The sequence below is a fragment of the Eutrema salsugineum genome, unplaced genomic scaffold, assembly GCF_000478725.1.
Source record: "Eutrema salsugineum unplaced genomic scaffold, Eutsalg1_0 scaffold_19, whole genome shotgun sequence".
Lineage (NCBI taxonomy): Eukaryota > Viridiplantae > Streptophyta > Magnoliopsida > Brassicales > Brassicaceae > Eutrema > Eutrema salsugineum.
Genome location: NW_006256838.1, coordinates 2,685,048 through 2,705,635, shown reverse-complemented (window position 1 = coordinate 2,705,635; position 20,588 = coordinate 2,685,048). Strand labels below are relative to the sequence as shown.

The following is a 20,588-nucleotide window of genomic DNA, read 5'->3' as shown; positions in this document are numbered from 1 at the left end:
AGGGTTAAAATATTTTCACTTTTGAATTCTATTGAGAGGTATAAAACCAACCAATTTAACTGCGCACACTGTGGCAAGTGAAGACAAGGATCATTAAGAAACTCTGAACTTAAACATGAAGCCGGCTAATTAAGATATTAAGAACTCTGTGTTTATCGATGAGACTTGTTTAGGAACCCACCAAGAATAACTTTATTCCTCGGATGGCTTGAATATTAGAGGTAGCCAATTCTAGGTAGACTGTATCAACTGCAAGCCTGAAGCACCATTCTCAACTAGATTCTTTGACCGACCAAACATTGTGATAAATACTTTGATCGGCTTTCTTTATGTTACTTCAGAACCTGATTAATTAAAACTTTTCAAGAAATTAATAAAACCTAAAACACAATAACCACCATTGACATTATGCACACCAAAAAGGGTATCACCGTGCTCTTGGACATGTACTGTTTGATACTGAACGCAACTAAGATTATAGAGTCGCTTTTATAGACTAACTTGCATAGATTTTAGATATGTAGCCTAACGAGAAGCAACTAGCTCCACAGAGGCTCAAAAACCTCACACAGTCTTCATATTAATACTTACAGTTTCCTTGTGAAGCAAAGTAGTTCACTCTCTCTTCACGCAGTAGACAACACTTCCAGCTCTGCCCACCACAGAGGCGAAAGCTTGGGAATAGTATCGTCCGGTGATAATCCTGTGATCTCTCTCAATCTCCCCGTGACTTCCTTCATTGTCGGTCTCTGTTTCGGCTCTGCCCTTACACAGCTTTTGATCACTTCACCTATATTCTCAATCTTGTCATCAAAACTTTCCAGTGTTGGATCCACCATCTCTTTCAAAGTCTTTCCTCTCAAGAAATCAGCCAATCCGGTATCTACCGAGTCGCCTTTTCTAACAGACTCTGGGAGTTTTCCGGACATCAGTTCGAACAATAGCAAACCGAAGCTGTGAACATTGTCTTCTTGTGTTGTGACTGAGATGTGCGTATCTATGAGTGCATTGGTGCTGGTTTCTCTCTCGGATGGGCCTTTTAGGTAACCAAAATTGAAATCCGCAATTTTGACAGCGTAATCCTCTGTGAGGTGAACTGATGATGAGAGAAGATTGCTGTGAACTATAGGTGGCTTGAGCCCGTGCATATGGTCAAGGCAATATGCTACGCCCATTCCTATTCTTAGCCGCATTACCCAGTCCAAATGTTCTGATTCTTTATCTGCAAAATAAAAAGTAAATATTGTTTCCCCTTTAAAATCGTGAAGGAAACGAGACAACTTAAAATGTAATGACTCATGCGACTAAAGAGCTTTTTTGCTTACAGTGTAAATGTTCAAAGAGCGATCCGTTTGATGCATATTCAAAGACCAAGATCCTAGTGAAAGGCTCATCTTCTTCACAGTAACCAAGAAGGTTGATGAAATTCTTGTGGTTTATCTTGGCTAACGTTTCGATCTGAAATTATCAAGAACATAAACGATAAGGAGACAGAAAACCCTTTAAAAGTATAAAGGAACTGGTCGACCATATATACCTTCTTTCTGAACTGCATTTCTATGTTCTTTGTCCATTCTTTGGCAGACGCAGTAGCAACAGAAGCCACAGCTATCTCCACCCCGCTTGATAGTGTCCCTTTAAACAATGTACCAATGGGGCAAGACCCAATGACATTACTGAAATCTTCACAGGCAGCTTCAATCTCAGATCTTTTGAGTTTGGGAACACCTGAATTACCATCAAACATCATTAATGTTGAAACCAAAAGAAATTCGTGGGCTGAGAACAACAAGAACATCGATTTCTCCAAAATTCTGGAAGGCAAGGTTAAACCTCAATCTTCAAGAACTAAAAATGCGACTTTACATATTGTATCAGTGGCGTAGAAAGACAATTACCAGTTACGAACGCTTTCTGAAGTTGTCCGCTAAGACCTGTACGCCAAGGATTCACAGATTTCCCAGCCTTACTTCTGAAAAAGAAGACACCAATAGCTAAAAGGAGAAGAAACACAGCACCGCCTATGCAGCCAGCCATAATAGGAACCATGCTGGTTTTGGAGCTTCTTCTTAGACTAGGAAAATTTGCACGGGGTAAAGGAGGAGGTGGAGCAGAAACATTTAGCGCAGGAGGACTTTTCTGTGGCGGAGGAGGCAATGTTGAGGATTTAGTGGCATTAGACCTGGGAGAAACCGAAGATGACGGTGGTGTAACACTTGCCACAGGCGGCCGGTCCTTGAACGCAGTCAAATTGTGGTAGGGGTTAAGGAAACGGCCAAGTAATTTCCGGTGAAAACTAAACGTTCTCCTACGAAAAAGACGAAGGTAAAATGAAATTGAGCTTAAAGATAGGAAAAAAATATAGCAACAAGTTTCTAAATAAGGTTGATATGATTATGATTGCAGTAGCTTATAAGAATATTTAGCAAGTATTGGAATACATATGCATAAAAAGACAGCGTCTATATTCATGTTGCATAACAACTAACAACAAAGCCTTTCGAAACTCATAGATTTTACCACTTAGAAAAATAATATTAGTTCACTCAAATAAGCTAAAAAGTATGGTGTTAAAGTCATAGATCTACCAAACCAACTACATTGATGTTGATGCTCAACCAATAAGTCATTTTCAAATCATGTTCGCAACCTATTCACTGAACAATCAAGTTGCAGTATCAAACATCATCGCACATTAGATCTTAGCATAACAAAATTGGCAACACTTGAGAAACTATAAATCTGAAAATCAACAAGACGTCTTATCCAAATACCTAGCACATACTAAAACAAGCAGCTTATTGATCAAACTAAAGCAAACACAGAAGAATCGAAAGCTGCAACTTACAAATCCGCGGCATCTCTAGCAGACCATGGATCTTCCGTCACTGTTCCTTTGGATTCCACACCTGAAATCCGAAAGCGAAACAGAGGAGGAAAACAAATTATCAGGAACTCGCTTCTATTTATTGGCAGCCAAAAAAAAATTAGAAACGAAAACCGATATACCTTCATACTTCAGCGAATAGCACGAATCGAAGCTCAAAATCACCATAAAAAACATGAGAGAACGCATTCGGAGCCTTAATCGAACGGATTTCCAGTTCTTACTCATCGTGAGCCAAAAACCGAGAAGACAACAACTGGAAATAGGAGTTGAGCAACACCAAGTAAGCCAAACAAAAAAAAACACGGAAGCTGAGAAAATCGATCCTCGATCTGAAATTATATCACAGATTAAAGGACGAAGAAGAAGAAGAAAGGAAAAAGAAAATGAAAAGTAAGCTAAAAGACGAAGAAGAGAGAGAGCTTGGAGTTTGAGTTCGCATGGCTGAGGAAACGATTTTGTGAGAAGAAGATGACTTTTCAACTTTGTTTTTAATTTTCTTAATTTAAAGCGCGTGTCCCCGTGGTTTGGCCGATAATAAATTAAGAGGATGCACCAGAGTTTCAGTAACACAATAACTTCTTCTTGTTGACAATCGAAAATAAATAAGCTATAACTTCGTTTTTTTTTTTCTCATGAAACAAAACAATGTGCTCTCTTTTATCAAAATATGTACTATGTTCAACGAACAGAGAAAAATAAGATCCAACATTCATCGCTGTAAAAAAAAAGGTTTAATTCGCCATGGGTATTACTATTAGATAAACGTGTAGAATACTAACCGGTATACAGATAATTAGTACTTTATATAGAATAAAATAAAGAATAATCGAGCATGTAAAAAAAGAAAAAACTATGGACCTTAATAGACGCCAGAACTAAAAGGTTTCAAAAGAAGAGGCCAAAGCCACCGTCGAAAAAGACTTTTGCCGTAGCTTGTTGGAAATGCTTGGCTTTTTTTTTTTTGTGTGGGTATGTGTGTTTTTTTTATGCTACTTAACAGAGGGGAAAAAACAAAAAACAAAAAAGAAAAATATTATAACGAGAACGATAGTGGGGTGTACATGCCACGTGGATTTTTGTATTGATTTGTGGGTATTTCATATTTTGGATGATTGGAGTTGAATGAATGATTGTGTTGTGGTCTTGACTCTTGTAGATTAATAATCAAAAAAAAAAAAAATGCAATAAGTACGTGGAGGAGTTTCTGACTGATTCAACGTGGAGTATTTGCTTCGCTGTTACTTTCTTCGTTTTCAATCCAGCTTTCTTTGCCATGTGGGGTTTAGTCATGGATGTAATGGGAATACCCCCATTTTCTGGAATTTGTTTTAAATTATTCTCCAATATTTTCAGAACTTTTAATACACAGGTACATATAGGAGTGTTTTTTTTTTAAAGGATATACATGTAAGTGTTCCATAATTGTAATCAACACCGCCCACGTTTTCTGATGTTTATTTTATCCAAGTAAAAGAAATAATTTTTTTTCTGCCCACACAAGTATTTATCTATCTAGAATTATTCATTGTATGTTATATATATATATATATATATATATATTATTATATATCGCTAGTACTATCTTTGATGCCTCAAATGTCACTACATTTTCATGCATAATGCTTCTTCGAGAGTGCATGCAACCATGCATACTTTGTTTAATTTAGAACAGATTGCAAGAAATATTTTATTTTATTTTATATGCAGTTGATGATGATTTATGTGTACAAAAAGAAAAAGAAAGAAAAACTTGTGTCCGGTCAATAAGAAGAACAACTAAAATTCAAGAAATGGAATCATGATGGTAGAGGCATTGCATGGTTTCGTCATTTGTTTCGACGCAGCTGCCAAATCCCTGCCATTTTTTTTGTTGTTGGCACAGACCGGGACAATTGCCAGTAGCACAATTTGCTTCATGCCTGTACTCTCTCAAGTCTCAAGTGTCAAGACAACGTGGTAAATTAATGTAAACCTTGAATCTTTTTGGACTACGTGTTTTGGTAGACTAATTCGCAAAAAATGCAATCCGCAAAAACATCAACTCTAATCTACCTCATCTCACACCACCCACGTTTAATTTGTGTTATTTATCCAAGTTAAAAAAGAAAAAGAAACATTTGCCGACACAAAAAAAAAAAAAAATTTAAAAATTTGCCCACACGAGTATCTCTATCTCTAATTTTACCACAAAAAAAAAAATGTCCATCTCTAATTTTCTACCCTTCCACGATATCGTGTGTGAAATTTGTTCCTATCAAGATCCTGTAATCGGTTAGTCGATTTTACTCTTCACTGGATCAGACCGTTTGGCATTTCTATATATCTCATGTGTCACCAGTCACCTTAATAGGGTTTTTTTTCCTTCTCTAGTTAAGCTTTTAAAATCAAATTAATTAATACTATATATATATATAACTTTTCTGATTAACCTCCTCAATATAAGACTCCAAATAATGATTTTCATAAAATATGACCATCTACTTGTATGATAAGAGTATACTGTGATAATAAGTAATTAAGTAAAGACTACATAAATAAAAACTGGCGTTTTTGGAATGAATCCAAAGATAATATATATATAGAGGATATACGGTTGACGTAACGGTCTCGCCGTAATTTGAAAGCCATCGAGTTTTGATTGGACGAACAGAAAGAGAAAATCATTAATAGTTTTGCAAATGCACCGCCACCATGTCCTGGACCTGGCGTAATCTTAACTTCATCCTTACGTAAAATTATGATTATGCTAGCTTTGCGTTCACGTTGACCTTAGTAGCTATTCTCTCTTCTTTTTTTTTTGCTTAAAGACATTGACACTATTTCATCATAGTGATGGGGTTATCCGGTTATGGATACAAAAAAAAGGTTGAAATTGTAAAGGCCATGCATTAATTTATTTTGTCATTGACTTATTAAATGCAACAAACCATGCATATGGGATCTGTGAATGATCTAGCATCCTGTATATAAAATACTATATAGTATATTTTTTGGACCATAATTAAAAAACACTACATAGTGCTGGAAAACATTGAATAATTTAAAAAAAAAAAAACAAAATATCGAAGCTGCAATCACATGTTAGCTACACATACATGCTGGATTGTTTTTCTTACGACAGATCTTAGATATGTTTGTTATGTATACATGCATGTATAAAAAGTGCTTTTAAATGTATGTATATAATTAACTTTTGATATGCCGTTCTTTCAAAACCTTACATGTTTAAAGAATGAACGAAATTCTAAACATTCTTAGATTTCGAAGATCACACCTAACCGTCAGGTCATTTTCCTAGTCGTTTAACAAGTCACTGATTAACATCAATATTTTTAACAAAAACCTAAGAACGTCAATTTTCATTAGTGTTCCTGAACAAAATAACTTCACATCTGTACGTAAATATAAATGTTGTTTAAATATAATTTTACATATTAAACCCAAAAAAAAAAAAAATCACATATTTTACAAGCTAGAGAAAGTCACTCCAAGATCACGAAATATATTTGATACAGTATACTGATCATGCCTTGAGAGTTTCCTTTCTTTGAACGATGAAGAGATTTGTTCTCAATATTTCATCAGAGCAAGCAACGATCCTCATCAATAACAAGACTTTTGAGCATATTTAAGATCTCATGCTTCTTCTTCAGTTTCCAGAAAATCCGCCCTCTCTCGAAGAATCTTCTGCCCCATATATCTACACATTTAAACTTTCCTTCAGTCACATCTTATATAATTAATATGTTTAGATGATGGAAAAAAAATGTTTAGAAAAATTTGGTTTATGAATGTGTGTTTAATTACCTTCCGAGCATCATGATTGTGGCTTGAGGATTAGTCCCTGGAGACTTGAGAAATGTGGATGCATCGATGACCCTCAAAGCATCAACCCCTAATACTTTGTAATCATTGTCGACGACTTTTCCAACTTGACAACCTCCATGGTAGTGATAAATAGTCATAGTTGTATCTATACAATACTGCTTCAAATCAAAAGTCGAAGTTAAGTGCCTTGGCCTCAGATTGATTGGAAGGGCAAGAATGAGATTCAAAAGTCCACGCCCGGTTACTCCAGGGTACTTGTACTTGGAGTATCCCTTGGAATCTATCACTTTAATTATAGCACTAAGTCCTTCAACACAGTTATTCAAATCTTTGGGGTCTTGGTATTAATTAAATGTCACCAAAGGGTTATCATCTGGATTCGTGTTCCGCAGCTCCAAGTGACCTCTCGAGATAGGTCCTGCCACTTTCTGGATGATCACACCCGCTTTTGTCTTCAAGTTCAATCGAATATTGAAAGATTTCAAAAAGTTTGAGATGGATTGAGTGGGGAGTTTTTCCTGCATAATAAAAATTGGCACATATACAAAAAACCAATTTATAACATTTTAGAGTATATATATTAATTGATACTATATGCCATTTATTCTGTTAACTAATTGATCATAATATACCTTATTGAGAAGATTTAAAACGCCATCAAAGAAGGCACGGGTCAAACTAATAGAGACACTTAAGCCACTTCCACCTTCAATGTAACTACCAAAATTGGGGATTCCAACGGCTTGGACAAGAGACACCTCTACTGGTTCAGGAGAAGGGATGAAAACAGGGTTCATGGGATTATCACCCATTCCTTGTCCCACCATGGGGTGATCTAGTATGATAGGATTCACCCCATGGTATGCAAGATGGGCCGCAGGCCCAATACCACTCAGCATTAATAGCTGCGGGCTTAATATCACCTCATTGATCAGTGCATTCTGTGCTGCTGCTAGTTGAGCTGTGTGGAACACTCCATTTCTATCTCGGAATATCACCCCATTTGCCTTGGGCCTTGAAGTTCCTGTAAAAACAATAATAAGCAAGTGATACAAAACACAAATATCTACTATTTTTGTTTGGAAAAAAAAAGAGCATTTTAACTATAAAAAACGCCAGTTAATAATTAAAAACAAAAGTAGCTAGGATTACGTGTAAGCTACGTCTCTATCTCTCTTCCTAACCCTCACGAGCCATGCCGTCTCAATCTTCAATCATAAAGAGATCAGACAATGCATTTAATAACATATATATCAATCAAATTCAAGTACCTTTAGTAGTGGTGAAGAGGATTTTGTGGACAGAAGCATGCAAGTAGACAACAATCGTATTCTGATTAGCATACTCCAACAAATCAGCCGCCGTGTGTCTATGACCGTCTCGATCAAATATCGTCCCGCCTATTTTCGTCCCGTGGATATGTCCGTACGTGAAACCGTTGTACGGAGCCACTCCAGCTTCCAAAAGCGCGTCTCTAAACGCCGTTTGCCATCCCTTAACCTGCGGTTCAAACGCTACTTTCTTCTCCACCCACTCGTAAGCCGCTTCGACCTCGTTTCTCTCCCAACCTGCTTCCGCAACGTAATCGTCTTCGGCACGCGAGTAGAAACCAGCGTTTAGGACCGTGCCTCCGCCGAGCACGCGCGCGCGTGAGTTAAACACTCCGTCTTGGGAGATGAAAAGCTGCGACCATGTTGAGTTCAAGAGTGTGTTTGCGAAGTTTCCGATGTCTGTGGCAGTTGGGTTGTCGTAAGGAGACCCACCGCGTTCGAGAACTAAAACGGTAGCGTTTTGAGAGAGCGTTGCGGCTAGTGCGCATCCGGCGGTTCCTCCTCCGATGACTATGTAGTCGAAGTGAGAGACTTTTGGTGCTAATGTTGCATCTTTCAGAAAACCATAACCACCAGCTTCACCAAAAAAACAGTTTTCATAAAATTTGGAATCAGTTTATTTATGCTAAGCATAACCTTAAAAAATATCATAGAGATAAACAAAATAGTTGTACCTTGGTCGGAATAACACGATCCCTGGAAGATGAAAATTGCAACGAGAATCAACCGAAATAATCGGAAAATATAATAATCCATTATAGTGTATGATTATATAATTTAAGTAAAGTTTAACCCTCAAGATCTCTTGGGGGGACAGAAAACAAGAGTATGGTTCGTGCGCTTTATATAAAGGTGAAAGAAAATGGAACCATATATAACGGTCAAGTCTTTGGGTTCATAGATTTCACTATATATCTTTTTACATGTGAGGTTTTTTTTGGGGGGATGAATTGAATACTATACCATTCCTTTTTTTTTGTAATGGTGAATGCAATAATAACCAAAATATTTAACATGATAGTTTATGTTAGTATCGTTGATGTATCACCACCACTTGAATTTATTCACCTAACAAATGTCATTGCTAAAAATCTAATATATTAAACTAGATAATTACAATGGAGAAAAGATTAGATTGCATGTAAAAATATATCTTATTTTAAAATTTACCAACTCAAAAACATTCACCTATATAAGAAAATTTCTTTATTTCTTGATTCTAAATTCGAATATAGTTTTTTTTTTTGCCTTTTTTTGTTTTCTTTTCAGAATTGTTATCTATTTTTAATTTCATTATTCTAATCTAAAATATAATTTTTTTAAAAAAAACTTTAGTTTTCATTTATAATTTTTTTAACAGGTATCGCGATCTCTTTTATGTACAATAAGATATTGAAGATATACCCAGAAAGTCTGTTAGGCTTTTAATTACAAAATAGCATTAATTGCCAAGGCAATTTGGTAGTTGATTTTTTAAAAGAAACCAGTACAATTGTGAAACAAAATGTTTTCGTTCATTAAATAATATGATATATAATCCCCACATGATCAAAAAGTCTATCTAGTTGGTGTATATAGAGATCTGCCCATTTACAAAAGTCAGCAGTTTTATAGTTTTGAATACAAATTGGCAAGTGAATCCAAAGAGTTTTGTTTATGCAAAACTAAAAACCAAAACATGAAACAATCCATCATAATTTAGTAAACACAGATGAGAAAACCAAGATCAAAACCAAATGTCTCCCGTCTCCGTAGAGAAATTTAACTATTACCACCCCTCCTACTCTCCTCCATAAATCTCTGTTATACATATAAATAATAAATACAACATCAATAATCAATAATCAACTCTTGTTTCTGAAGGAAAAAACTTTAACATTTTCAGTTTTAATTTAAAATTTTATATACAAATAGCTTTAGTAGAACCCCACTTGCAAGATTCATGAAACATGTGATATATAAATATATACATAATATACACTATCCTTTGTTTCGACGATGAAGAGGATTGACTCATCTTTCATGGGAGTAAAGAAGTAGTTTCAAAACAAGTATAGATTCATGCTCAAAAGAGCTTACTAAGCTAAAAGATAGGTCATACAGTTTTATTCAGGTTAAGGAAAGTGAAAAAGGGATATCTTCCTAAGATCAACCCAATGTGTTTGAGATTTATGAAGTTTCGTCCTTGAGCTCACCACAATCTTCAATCACAACTTTCTCAGAGGTGGTTCCCATGTCAGATCCAACATTCTCCATTGCCTTGACCACATTGTACCCATCCACAACTTTCCCAAACACAACGTGTTTCCCATCAAGCCACGATGTTTTCTCTGTGCAGATGAAGAACTGAGATCCATTGGTGTTGGGACCTGCATTAGCCATAGACAAAATCCCTGGACCAGTGTGCTTCAACTTGAAGTTCTCGTCCGCAAATTTAGACCCGTATATCGATTCTCCTCCAGTTCCATTCCCACGAGTGAAATCTCCACCTTGGCACATGAATCCTGGGATTATACGGTGAAAGGCTGAGCCTTTGTAGTGTAATGCCTTTCCTGCTTCCCCAATTCCCTTCTCTCCTGTGCACAGTGCACGGAAATTATTCGCTGTTCTCGGTGTTACATCTGCAAATAGCTCCATCACAACACGCCCTGCCTTCATCTTCCCAATCAAGATGTCAAAGAAGACTTTCGGGTTTGACATTTTCCTCAGGTTTCACTAATACTCCAAATCCTGCCAATAACAAAGCTACGATTCATCAATGATATTAACCATGGATATGAATTCAGTAAATCATCCTTGAGATACAAAAGGTTAAGACCTGATCAGTTCCTCTAATCCATTACACAGACGCAACTCAAGTCACCAAACTGTTCAAATAGCTGTCACTTATGAAAGTATACTAGATGTAACCAATTGCTACTATTATCTGATTCAATTCAAAAGACAAAGGATTCGACTATTCACAACAGATCCAATCAGATTTTCTTTCATCAAATGTTAAATCATAAAATCGAGGAAGAAATGTCCCACCCATCAAAATTGTCGATAAGAAAAGAAAGATTCTTATAACACAGAGATTTATTGAATCTCAATGAATGGTTTAGGATTTTGCACAAATATTGAGCTCGCAGGCGATTTTAATTATACGCTATCTACAAGCCTTCGATATGTGCTTATACCCAATACAACGCAAATAGAGGAAATAGAGGACATCGGATTGAATTCTGAAATAAAAGAAAAATATCAAGATTAAACGAAATGAGATACCTTTGCAAATGAAAATCGTCTTCTCAACGAGTCTATAGATTTACTTCCGGTGATCCGAGAGTGAACACGTATATAACGGCTAAACGGACTAAGGATTTGGGTGCTAGGGTTTTGCTAGGGCTTTTGACAGATTCAGACGGAGATCTTTGGGTTTTCTCGGTTGTGTCCTTTTATTTTCTCATATCCGTAATAGGCTCATCGAAAAAGCCCATAATATGATTCAGGCCCACTATCAAAACTACCGAACTGCATTGTTTTTTTTTTTGTTTACTCTCTCTCATATCTCAAAAACTGATGAGTGATATGGGAGAGAAAGGAAATTCAGTTTGCAATTCTTTTGAAAATATTTTATTTAAAGACATTATCAAAAATAGTATCGAGTATAATTCGATTCCCTAGTACTTTCTAAAAAAAAAAAAAAGAGTAATAAAAAATCAGAAAATCCACACCAAAAAAACAACATTCAACATCTCTAATCAAAAACCCCTTTAAACATTTTTATAAAGAGGATGGATATTGGGTTTACGGACGCCACAACGACTTCAGGCCAACAAGGAACTTGCCTTTGTACACATTCGTTGACCATCGGAGAGATAAAAGAATAGGGTTAAGCTTCTTTAGCATTTCAACGGTGTCTTGCACCACAAGATACCCTCCTGGTCTTACTATTCTGTCTATTTCCACTACCACCTCCAATAAATCACACCTGATAAAATAAAGATAAAAAAACCATAAGTTAAAAAAAAAAAAAATCAAAAACAGCATGTAGTTTTGCAGTTCAGTCCACGAATCATAAATGTTACCTTTTAGAAAGATTGGTGAGAAGGAAACTAGAGTGCAAGAGATCATATGATCTTGGGTACGTGTTGAAAGACTCACACCAATCATGGTAAATTCCAATCAAACCTCTATCAAAAATCATCGATAATGTGTCTTTGCCTTCCACAGGAATCACATTCATCACCCAGAGAGGTCTGTTTATAAGAGCAGCTGCAAATCTGAAAGCAAAATCAAGAACCAAAGGTAAAGAAATAGAAAGAGTATTTTCTAAAGTAACTAACTATGTTGAAGAATTTTCCTCACCCTCCATAACCAGCATTCATGTCCATAACATTGTGAATCCTGGTCCAATTTATAGCTAAACCGTTTAGATAGACATCTGATACGATTCCAGACCAGAGTCTTGTGTCTTCTCTATAACTCTCTTCACTGATCTGTTCTGTTATGAGGCTAACCGGCCTATCGGTTAACCTTTCAGGCCAACGAGAAGGCCATTTTCCGGTTGGACCCACCGGTACTTTCGGTAGACAGCTAAGCAGAGGAGTGTACCTATGATTGGAAAAAGCAGTATTCGTCAAGAGTCATCAAAAATCTGTTTTTGTTGAAATGAAACAAGAAGAAGATAAAATGTTATTTACAATGAGCTGTTTTTCTTTGTTTCTTCTTTGGTGCAGAGAGGCGGATCATTATCCTTACGCGATTCATAGCAAGACTCTGAGTTTGGTTTCTGGTAAATCACGAATCCAACTTTTGTGAAACGAGTTCTAGCCACAACTTTCCAACACATTGATGTAGTCAAAGACTCCATAGCTACAAGAAAAAAAATCACAAAAACTAAGTATGCTAATTAACATAATCAGGAGAAGTTAAAAACAGTTTATACTAACTTTTCCAAACGTTGCGATGCCCTTCATCGTGTTGATAAACAGGCGTAGCTGACCAAACAAAAAACCCTCCAGGCCTTAGAATCCGGTTAAGTTCCAAAAGCGGTTTACCACCTGCAACATAGCCGAATCCATGACAGTATTAACAAAAGCATGAAACTTTCTGAGATCAATCATAACTGAATCGATTGTAATCAAACCGTATCCGTGCCAATGGACTCTGCATCTTGCGCAATGGATAACGTCGTAAGAATTGTCAGGAAAAGGAAGCTTTTGAGTTCCAATAACAGCTAGAGTAGCGGGAATTCCTCGTTCTAATGCGAATTGAATCTGAGCTTCGTGTTCGTCTTTAGGAGCAAATGACATTGTGATCACATTTTTATCTAGTAAAGTCCCACCAAAGCTAGCCACACCACAACCAACATCAAGAACCACTCGTACTTTCTTCCCCCATTCAAGAACAGGTAACGTCTGTAAAACGTAAATCGGAAAATCAAGAACAGAGGACACAAAATCAATGTTTGGTTTATGTATAATTTGTATACCTTTTGTATGTAGTTGATGTAGTGAATAACACCGTCTTTGAATTGAGTTCCACCTCCAGGGAAGACAAAGAAAGTTCCGGATTTACGAATCCAATTCTGATCTTTCTTGTATTCTACAAGCTTCGGGTGAGGGGCATTATCATACCAAATCTGCAAGAACAAGAATTTTAAAAAGCAGAGCAATTGCAGAGGTACTAATCTAATCTAATCAGCAAAAACAAGAACCAAGAAAACCTGAATGTTTGCAAGAACCAACAAAGAAACCAAAGAAGCAATCACAAAATCTTCAAGAAAAGATCTTACCGAAAAAATAGAAACGAGACTCTCACCATGTCCCTGCTCTGAGGCCAAGGAAGAGGAACCTTGTAGCGTTTTGGTAAAGGAACGAGACATTTAGGTGCAGACTCGGGACAATGTCTCTCTCTGTGTTCCATGTTCCTCTTCGACTTGAGTTTCTTGATGGCTTTTATGTTATCCAAACATGGCATGTAATCAGGACTCTCGCATCTCTTCCAATCCACCTTCAAACTCACATTCCATTTGTTATCTTTATTAAGCCAATCCAATTCCAAACCTTGATCATCATCAACGACTCGGTTCTGAGAAACCGGTGATTTCATAGACGACGAAGAGTTATTGGTGGGACTCGAGGTTGGCGTGAAAGCTGGGATGATGTCGGAGAGAGAAGATCGACGGAGATAAGAGAGAGACAAGTAAGGGAAGAGATCGATTGTGTCATTGGTTAGGAGGATGATTGTGACTGATACGAGCAAGATTGAGAGAACACAGAGGCCTGAGAATTTCCGACTTTGGAAGATGTTCCTCGTCATTTCTTTCTTCCGTTTTCACTGATCCATCTCTTTAGAAAAGAGAAGATATTGTATTTATGTGTAATAACGAGCTAAAATTAGTAAACAAGACTCGCAATAAATAAATATATATGTGACACGTGTTTTGTTATTACTTGCTGCGACGTGATGTGAGATAGGGAAATAATCTATATATATATATAACGTATCTATTTTCTTTATGAAGCCATGATTGTGTATTATTTGATGTGCAAGTTAGTGGATGAGAATTTTGGTGAAAGTTGGTCTAAACCCAAACCGGAGATCTTTATTCTATTATCCGGTTACTGACAATTCTCTTATGTGTTTTCAATTCTCTCTGTAGATTTCCTAAAGCCTGCAGTTCATGGTCCTGAAATAAATGCTATAAAGAATGAAGAAAGATTAAGAAATTGGTCAAAATGTACACGAACTTACAATTGTGTACATTTATTCAGTTAAGTGGTCGATGTTTAAATATTAAAAGAGGCTAAACTAAAGCAATCAAAATTGCCCATATAGCTTTTGTTTTCTCAGCACTTGTTTCATGTGAAAAATTGCTTAATTATAGATTCTTTTGGTTGAGTGTGAAGGTTAAGAACGTTCAAATGTAAACCAATATACAAACTTTCATAAGAGATTTTGATTCAATGTAAACCAGGACTAAAAACAAAAACTAAAGGCTGTTATTCCTCAATCAAAATAGATTACGCAACAGTTTATAAGAGATTACAACCAAAACAGAATAACCAGTAGTTTATAAGAGATTACAGCCAAAGCTGTTTATAAGAGAGTACAACCAGAACAGATTAAGCAGCAGCATTTTCCAGAAGCTCCTGATCGAAATGCCATGTTCCTGAACACATATAAACAAAGTGTGAGGCATGAACTATTCGAAATGAGGTTTTATCATTTTAAAAATTGAGAAGACAAAATGGCTACCATGTCCTTTGCCGAGTCTTCTGAGTTGAGAGACATATTCTGAGATTTTCTTAATTGCTTCAACCTGCGAAAGTAATATTATTTTTTTAAAGTTCATTAGATTCCCTCTTTGACAGGCTTTAGATCATCCACATTATCTTTGCCACTAACATAGATCGTGTTCTTTTTGTTTACCTGTTCGTTCAAAAACTCGCTCTCAATAAAATCTGCCAACTGGACATCATCGTTCTTCGAAGCCACCTGTTTGCCCACATTATTCAAATGCAAATTGTATTAAGAGAGTATTTCTTGGGACATTATACTAAATGACTTGAATGCCATAAACAAGAATTGGATTCCAAGGAGTGATGGTCTTACGCTGTGCACGTTTAGGAGCTTTTCATTGACCAGTTTCTCCAATGATAGAGCCAGCTCCATGGCTGCAACAACAAAGAACATCATTAAGATTTCCAACTCAGTGAGAACTTGACGGAAGCATCGCTTATCACTATGTCTCATGCTGATGAAAACCCACAACCTCTCCAAAAAGTTCCCTTTTTAACGCTAATATTGATGTCAATTCTAACAAGTTTCTCCAAATTCTATGACTAGGCACAGATATGAAACTACTGAAATTTTATACTTTGAATTCCTCAATCCAAAAATCTCAGAAATGAAAATGAGCTTTACCATACAGAGCATCTCCTTTCTCAGCGTGATCAAACTCAGATTGAGGCATCACCATGGGCTGTAACTTAACCTTCCCACCACGTTTGTTCTGCAGATCACGAAAACCAAATTGAAACGGTGTTAGAAACTTAGCTCAAATGATAAAGGCTTATGAATGAAACAAAATTGAAATCATTGGCCAAAGACCTGATACTCCATCAACATCTCAGCGTGGTCTCGTTCTTCCACGCTCGATTCCTTGAAAAACCTGATAGCAAGACATCAAAACAACTGATTAATTGACACCCAGAGAACGAAATTTATTGAATAAACTCCAAAGTTTTGTAGAAAAAACTCACTTGGCAAGTCCTTTGAGAGCAACGTTATCACGGTCGAAATAAGCATACAACGCGTGATACACATAAGACACATTGTATTCCACGCTGCAGCAGAGAAATTAAGAAACCATTGACGAAATCCAGATTCATAGGATACCCAAAAAAATCCAATCTCCACATAGGATTCAATCGAGAAATCAGTTAATCGACAGATTTACAACACCAGAAGTTTCAATCCAACACGAAAAAACTTACTTGATCTGCTCATTCACGGCGGCTTCGCACTCAGGGGAGTACAAATGTCGAGCAAGCGAGTGCTGAGGAGCCGAAGGGACGAGATCGAGTTCCTTCTTCACCTCCTCAAACGGTTCGAAAACGACGCCGCTTAACGTTTGGGTGGTGGAAGCCTTAGAAGCACGAACCGAGAAGGAGAGATTTCCGGATTTTCCCGAAGAAACGGGAAGACTCAAGGAGAAATCAGTCGGGGACGAAATGGAAGAGAAGAGAGGAGAGATGTCTTTCTTTTCTCCATGAATGTTCAAGAGAGAGAAAGCAGAAGCGGTTTTGAGAAGCATTTTTTTTTTTGTTTCCTGTAAATTTTTTGGTTTTGCTTCTCAGATTTTTTCTTTATCTCTCTGCAACGAAAATGGGAGGAGAAAGGGTTTTTTGTGAGGCGAGAATGGTGGCGGAAGAGGGAATATAAAGTGAGGTTATATGGATGATGAGGCTGTCGATTAATGACACGTGGATGGACGAGATTGAGAGTTGGATTCAGGCGCGTGGTTGGCTTGTGGTACTGTTGCTTAGCTGGAAGATATTTTTCATTTTGGGTTACTATTGGCCCCTCTTGATTTTTTGACGTTTCTCATTTACCTTATCGGATTCTTCTGAAAAAAAAAGGAAAGAAAGAAGAAGCAAAAGACAATTTTTCTTGCTAATGAAAAAGGATAAACTCAACAGTACATAGATATATATATATATTTTTTTTTTTGAAGTATAATTTCTTACATCAAATTTTAAATATATACTAGTTATAAAAATGTATTGGATTTAAAACAAACAAATGTACACTCTGTCTTCTTATTTGTTGTCTTAAAATTACATTTAACTCAAATATAGAACTTTTTCTATCAGAAAATTGTATCTTCAATTCAAAATATAGTTTTAGAATATATTGTAGACACCTGTAGTATCTTAGCACTTTGTGCTTCTTAACTTAGGATTAAGCAGCTCTACATTCTCTCTTTGTAGGCCATATTAATGATTTGGAAATTAGTTTTTATATATTCCAATCTTCTCCACATTTCTCTCGTTTTCATTATATTGTGCGCCCATTTGAAAAGCATAACTAGATTTTTACATAAGATGGTGAATTTCTCTCATATCTTATTTAGTGCCTTCTACAGACTCAATTTACGTTCTGCCCTCAATTTTTTCTCACAAGCTCGAATAAAAAAGAAGCATAACCAGTTTACAGTATTTACAAACACAATCTGATGATGAAATAGTTAAGAACACTACAAAAATGAACGGAAGAGAAATAAAAACTGCTTGAAGAATCAAAGAATTGCATAAAAAGTCTACTACCAACTACCAAAAATCTCCACTCTTTTCTATCGACTTGTGGAAGCAGAAGCTTCAGGAATATCAATCAACGGTTCAGATGTAGTTGCTGACGTCTCTTCAGGTCTAATCTCTCCAAGTTGTGTCATTACTTGTTGAGCTTCAGGTCTTGTTGATGGTGTAGGATCAACACAATGCAACGCCAGTTTCAGTGTATTTAGAATCTCATCACCCATAGTGTTCACATCATTCAACAGCTCCAAATCAAAAACCTCATTAGTCCATTCTTCTTTAACCGCAGTAGCAACCCATTGAGGCAAATCCACACCGTTTAAAGCCTCGCTCGGAGATTTACCAGTCAAAAGCTCCAATATGATCACACCGAGGCTATACACATCCGTTTTCGTGTTGGCTTTCTTCAGCTTGGAGAGCTCAGGTGCTCTGTAACCTAACGCACCAGCTGTTGCAATCACGCTTGATCCTGCTGCTGTTGTCATCAGCCTGGATAGACCGTAATCTGAGATCTTCGCATTGATGTTTTCATCCAAAAGTACGTTGCTTGATGTTAAGTTTCCATGGATGAGGTTTGCGTGCGTGTGAAGGTAGAACAAACCACGAGCCATTCCTTTTATTAAGCTCATCCTTGTAGGCCAATTGATATGAACATCTGCTCCTCTTGCTGCAATTTCAAAACATGAACATATCAGTTAATTAGAATGTTACATTTCCCACACAAGCGTTAGAAATAGTAATTTCTTAGAATAGTATCAAACTTACCATGGAGGAATGTGGCAAGACTTCCCCTAGGCATGTAATCGAAGACCACAAGCTTCTCTCCCTTGGGGCCTAAGTAATAAGCCCTAAGGGCAAGGAGATTCGGATGCCGAATTCTTCCCAATACATTAATCTCGTTCTCGAACTCTTTCTGGCTTTTGGTGATCTTCTCTCTCAATCTCTTAACTGCAACTTGACTTCCATCTTCAAGTGTAGCTTTGTAAACTGTTCCATAAGTGCTTTTCCCCATAATCTCTGCTGTTGCACACAGTAGATCATCAGCAGTAAACGCCATTGGTCCATCAAAATGAACCAGTTTCCCTCCGGTTTCACCTCCAGCTTCAGCTTCCCTTCCTTTCTCGGTCTTTGAGGCTGCAGCTCCGGGTCCAGCCTCGCTGCCCTTGGCTTTGGTTTTGTCAGGTTTCTTCCTCAGTAAGCAACAGAGGAGAACAAATACAAGGATAAGCAGAACTATGAGGAGTGCTCCAGAAGCAATGAGGATGATGTCTTTGGTACTCAGATTCCTGTGGGATGATTTTCTGGGAGATGGTGAAGGAGGTTGTGTAGTAGGACACAGCGTGGAAGTGCTGTATCCACAAAGCTGCAAGTTTCCGACAAAAGAGGTGGAATTGAACTTTTGGGACAAGAGAGAAGGAACAGGCCCAGATAAGTTGTTATAAGAGACATTGAAGAAGGTAAGGGCTTTCAGATCAGAAATCAAAACAGGAATCTCTCCGGTAAGTTTGTTTTGAGACAAATCCAGATGTACAAGAGAAGAAATGCTCCCTAGAGTTTCTGGAATCTGGCCACTAACACTGTTACTGCTAATATCCATTGTTCTAAGCTGAGTGAGTTTGCTTAACTCGGAAGGTAGGGTTCCACCAATCTTGTTATGACTAAAGGAAAAGTCTTGTAGCTGAATTAAGTTGCAGATTGAAAATGGGAATGGACCAGAAAGAGAGTTGTGATCAAGAGATAAGACACGGAGATGAGGAGAAGTGTTATGACCCCAAGTGTCTAAGATTGAACCAGAGAGGTTGTTATGGTCAAGAGCAAGAAACTGAAGAGAAGAAGAACGAGTGAGACTCACTGGGATTTGACCAGAGAGTGAATTGAAGCTGAGATTAAGCCTAAGAAGCTTAGAAGAATCAGCAAGATTCGGTGGAATAACTTCAGAGAGCAAGTTATTGCTGAGATCAAGCGTTTGCAGGAAACGAGAAACACCGATAGAAGCAGGGATCGAGCCAGAGAGACGATTGTTGAAAAGCTGGACTCCTCTGAGATTAGGAATGAGTCCTAAAGACAATGGAACGGAGCCACCGAGGTTGTTGTCATGAAGACTAAGCTTTCGAAGAGCTTGAAGCTGTCCGATTTTCTCAGAGATTCTACCTCCAAGACTCTTCCATGGGAGTTGAATCACAATGACCTGACCTTGAGCACATTTGATTCCAGCCCAGCCTCCAGAGCATGCACTGAACCCAGAACCGTTCCAGCTTCTCAAGAAGCCTCTCGGATCAATCAGCTCTTGTCTAATCGCTTGAAGGCCTTGGTAATCAGCTTGTGTGATCACTACACCGTCCCAAGCTTGGCTCGTGCCGGGAGAGACGAAGAAGAGGAGGAAAACAGTTAAGTGAAGGAGAAAGCGGCTTCGAAGTGAAGCCCGAGATTGATCAATGACAGTGTTGATCAAATGCAGGGGAGTGAAACAGAAGAAAGCTTGGTTTTGGGTAGTAAACTCCATGGAGAATGAAGTAGAGAGAAGAAAGGTTGAATGAGTTTTCTTAATGGGTAGTTTTGAAGAGGATGGAACAGGGAATTTTTTTGGATTTGAAAGAGTTTTGTAAAGTGAGAGATGGGTTTCGTTGGAAAAGAACACAGCACGTGACCATCTTAGAGAGAGAGAGAGAGAATCTTTGAGTGCTTTATATTTTCTAGTGAGAGAGAGAAAGAGAGGAGGAGACAAAGATCAGG

At 37.4% G+C, this 20,588-nt stretch overlaps 6 protein-coding genes across 6 annotated transcripts; all 6 read right to left on the bottom strand.

Moving 5' to 3' along the window:
• Positions 1 to 378: 378 nt before the first annotated feature.
• Positions 379 to 3,483, bottom strand: LOC18020275 (probable inactive receptor-like protein kinase At3g56050). The gene is made up of 6 exons (XM_006402966.2): positions 3,010 to 3,483; positions 2,849 to 2,909; positions 1,899 to 2,308; positions 1,538 to 1,728; positions 1,326 to 1,458; positions 379 to 1,222 (listed from the first exon to the last, which is right to left on the bottom strand). The coding sequence occupies exons 1-6, from the start codon at positions 3,113 to 3,115 to the stop codon at positions 627 to 629; spliced, it is 1,497 nt and encodes a 498-aa protein (XP_006403029.1). The 5' UTR covers positions 3,116 to 3,483; the 3' UTR covers positions 379 to 626.
• Positions 3,484 to 6,693: 3,210 nt separating this feature from the next.
• Positions 6,694 to 8,868, bottom strand: LOC18020274 (protein HOTHEAD). Its single transcript, XM_024157085.1, is given in 4 exon segments — positions 6,694 to 7,236; positions 7,351 to 7,742; positions 7,990 to 8,625; positions 8,724 to 8,868. Coding segments are annotated over 4 exon segments (1,653 nt in total). The 5' UTR covers positions 8,806 to 8,868.
• Positions 8,869 to 10,086: 1,218 nt separating this feature from the next.
• LOC18020273 (peptidyl-prolyl cis-trans isomerase CYP19-3) lies at positions 10,087 to 11,461 on the bottom strand. The gene is made up of 2 exons (XM_006402962.2): positions 11,317 to 11,461; positions 10,087 to 10,779 (listed from the first exon to the last, which is right to left on the bottom strand). The coding sequence occupies exon 2, from the start codon at positions 10,747 to 10,749 to the stop codon at positions 10,219 to 10,221; it is 531 nt and encodes a 176-aa protein (XP_006403025.1). The 5' UTR covers positions 10,750 to 10,779; positions 11,317 to 11,461; the 3' UTR covers positions 10,087 to 10,218.
• Positions 11,462 to 11,662: 201 nt separating this feature from the next.
• Positions 11,663 to 14,378, bottom strand: LOC18020272 (probable methyltransferase PMT22). The gene is made up of 8 exons (XM_006402961.2): positions 13,855 to 14,378; positions 13,526 to 13,675; positions 13,181 to 13,451; positions 12,984 to 13,094; positions 12,735 to 12,906; positions 12,400 to 12,645; positions 12,120 to 12,314; positions 11,663 to 12,022 (listed from the first exon to the last, which is right to left on the bottom strand). Exons 1-8 carry the CDS (start codon positions 14,353 to 14,355, stop codon positions 11,839 to 11,841), a joined length of 1,830 nt encoding a protein of 609 aa, XP_006403024.1. The 5' UTR covers positions 14,356 to 14,378; the 3' UTR covers positions 11,663 to 11,838.
• A 638-nt stretch (positions 14,379 to 15,016) lies between these two features.
• Positions 15,017 to 16,958, bottom strand: LOC18020271 (ferritin-3, chloroplastic). Its single transcript, XM_006402960.2, has 8 exons — positions 16,536 to 16,958; positions 16,302 to 16,385; positions 16,150 to 16,210; positions 15,964 to 16,051; positions 15,652 to 15,713; positions 15,469 to 15,534; positions 15,295 to 15,358; positions 15,017 to 15,208 (listed from the first exon to the last, which is right to left on the bottom strand). Exons 1-8 carry the CDS (start codon positions 16,853 to 16,855, stop codon positions 15,162 to 15,164), a joined length of 792 nt encoding a protein of 263 aa, XP_006403023.1. The 5' UTR covers positions 16,856 to 16,958; the 3' UTR covers positions 15,017 to 15,161.
• Positions 16,959 to 17,708: 750 nt separating this feature from the next.
• LOC18020192 (probable leucine-rich repeat receptor-like protein kinase IMK3) lies at positions 17,709 to 20,466 on the bottom strand. Its single transcript, XM_024157070.1, has 2 exons — positions 18,621 to 20,466; positions 17,709 to 18,522 (listed from the first exon to the last, which is right to left on the bottom strand). The coding sequence occupies exons 1-2, from the start codon at positions 20,356 to 20,358 to the stop codon at positions 17,894 to 17,896; spliced, it is 2,367 nt and encodes a 788-aa protein (XP_024012838.1). The 5' UTR covers positions 20,359 to 20,466; the 3' UTR covers positions 17,709 to 17,893.
• Between the last annotated feature and the right edge of the window lie 122 nt (positions 20,467 to 20,588).

Excerpts from the sequence above, each read along its gene's own strand:
- LOC18020275 (XM_006402966.2), bottom strand. The coding sequence starts at position 3,115 with ATGAGTAAGAACTGGAAATCCGTTCGATTAAGGCTCCGAATGCGTTCT. Across the intron at positions 2,910-3,009 it reads CTATTCGCTGAAGTATGAAG|GTGTGGAATCCAAAGGAACA; the intron begins GTATATCGGTTT and ends TTCGGATTTCAG. Across the intron at positions 1,459-1,537 it reads AAATGCAGTTCAGAAAGAAG|ATCGAAACGTTAGCCAAGAT; the intron begins GTATATATGGTC and ends TGATAATTTCAG.
- LOC18020273 (XM_006402962.2), bottom strand. The coding sequence starts at position 10,749 with ATGTCAAACCCGAAAGTCTTCTTTGACATCTTGATTGGGAAGATGAAG.
- LOC18020272 (XM_006402961.2), bottom strand. The coding sequence starts at position 14,355 with ATGACGAGGAACATCTTCCAAAGTCGGAAATTCTCAGGCCTCTGTGTT. Across the intron at positions 13,452-13,525 it reads ACATCAACTACATACAAAAG|ACGTTACCTGTTCTTGAATG; the intron begins GTATACAAATTA and ends TACGTTTTACAG. Across the intron at positions 12,646-12,734 it reads ACAAAGAAAAACAGCTCATT|GTACACTCCTCTGCTTAGCT; the intron begins GTAAATAACATT and ends TTCCAATCATAG.
- LOC18020271 (XM_006402960.2), bottom strand. The coding sequence starts at position 16,855 with ATGCTTCTCAAAACCGCTTCTGCTTTCTCTCTCTTGAACATTCATGGA. Across the intron at positions 16,386-16,535 it reads GCCGTGAATGAGCAGATCAA|CGTGGAATACAATGTGTCTT; the intron begins GTAAGTTTTTTC and ends TCTCTGCTGCAG. Across the intron at positions 16,052-16,149 it reads AGATGTTGATGGAGTATCAG|AACAAACGTGGTGGGAAGGT; the intron begins GTCTTTGGCCAA and ends CGTGATCTGCAG.
- LOC18020192 (XM_024157070.1), bottom strand. The coding sequence starts at position 20,358 with ATGGAGTTTACTACCCAAAACCAAGCTTTCTTCTGTTTCACTCCCCTG. Across the intron at positions 18,523-18,620 it reads TCTTGCCACATTCCTCCATG|CAAGAGGAGCAGATGTTCAT; the intron begins GTAAGTTTGATA and ends TTGAAATTGCAG.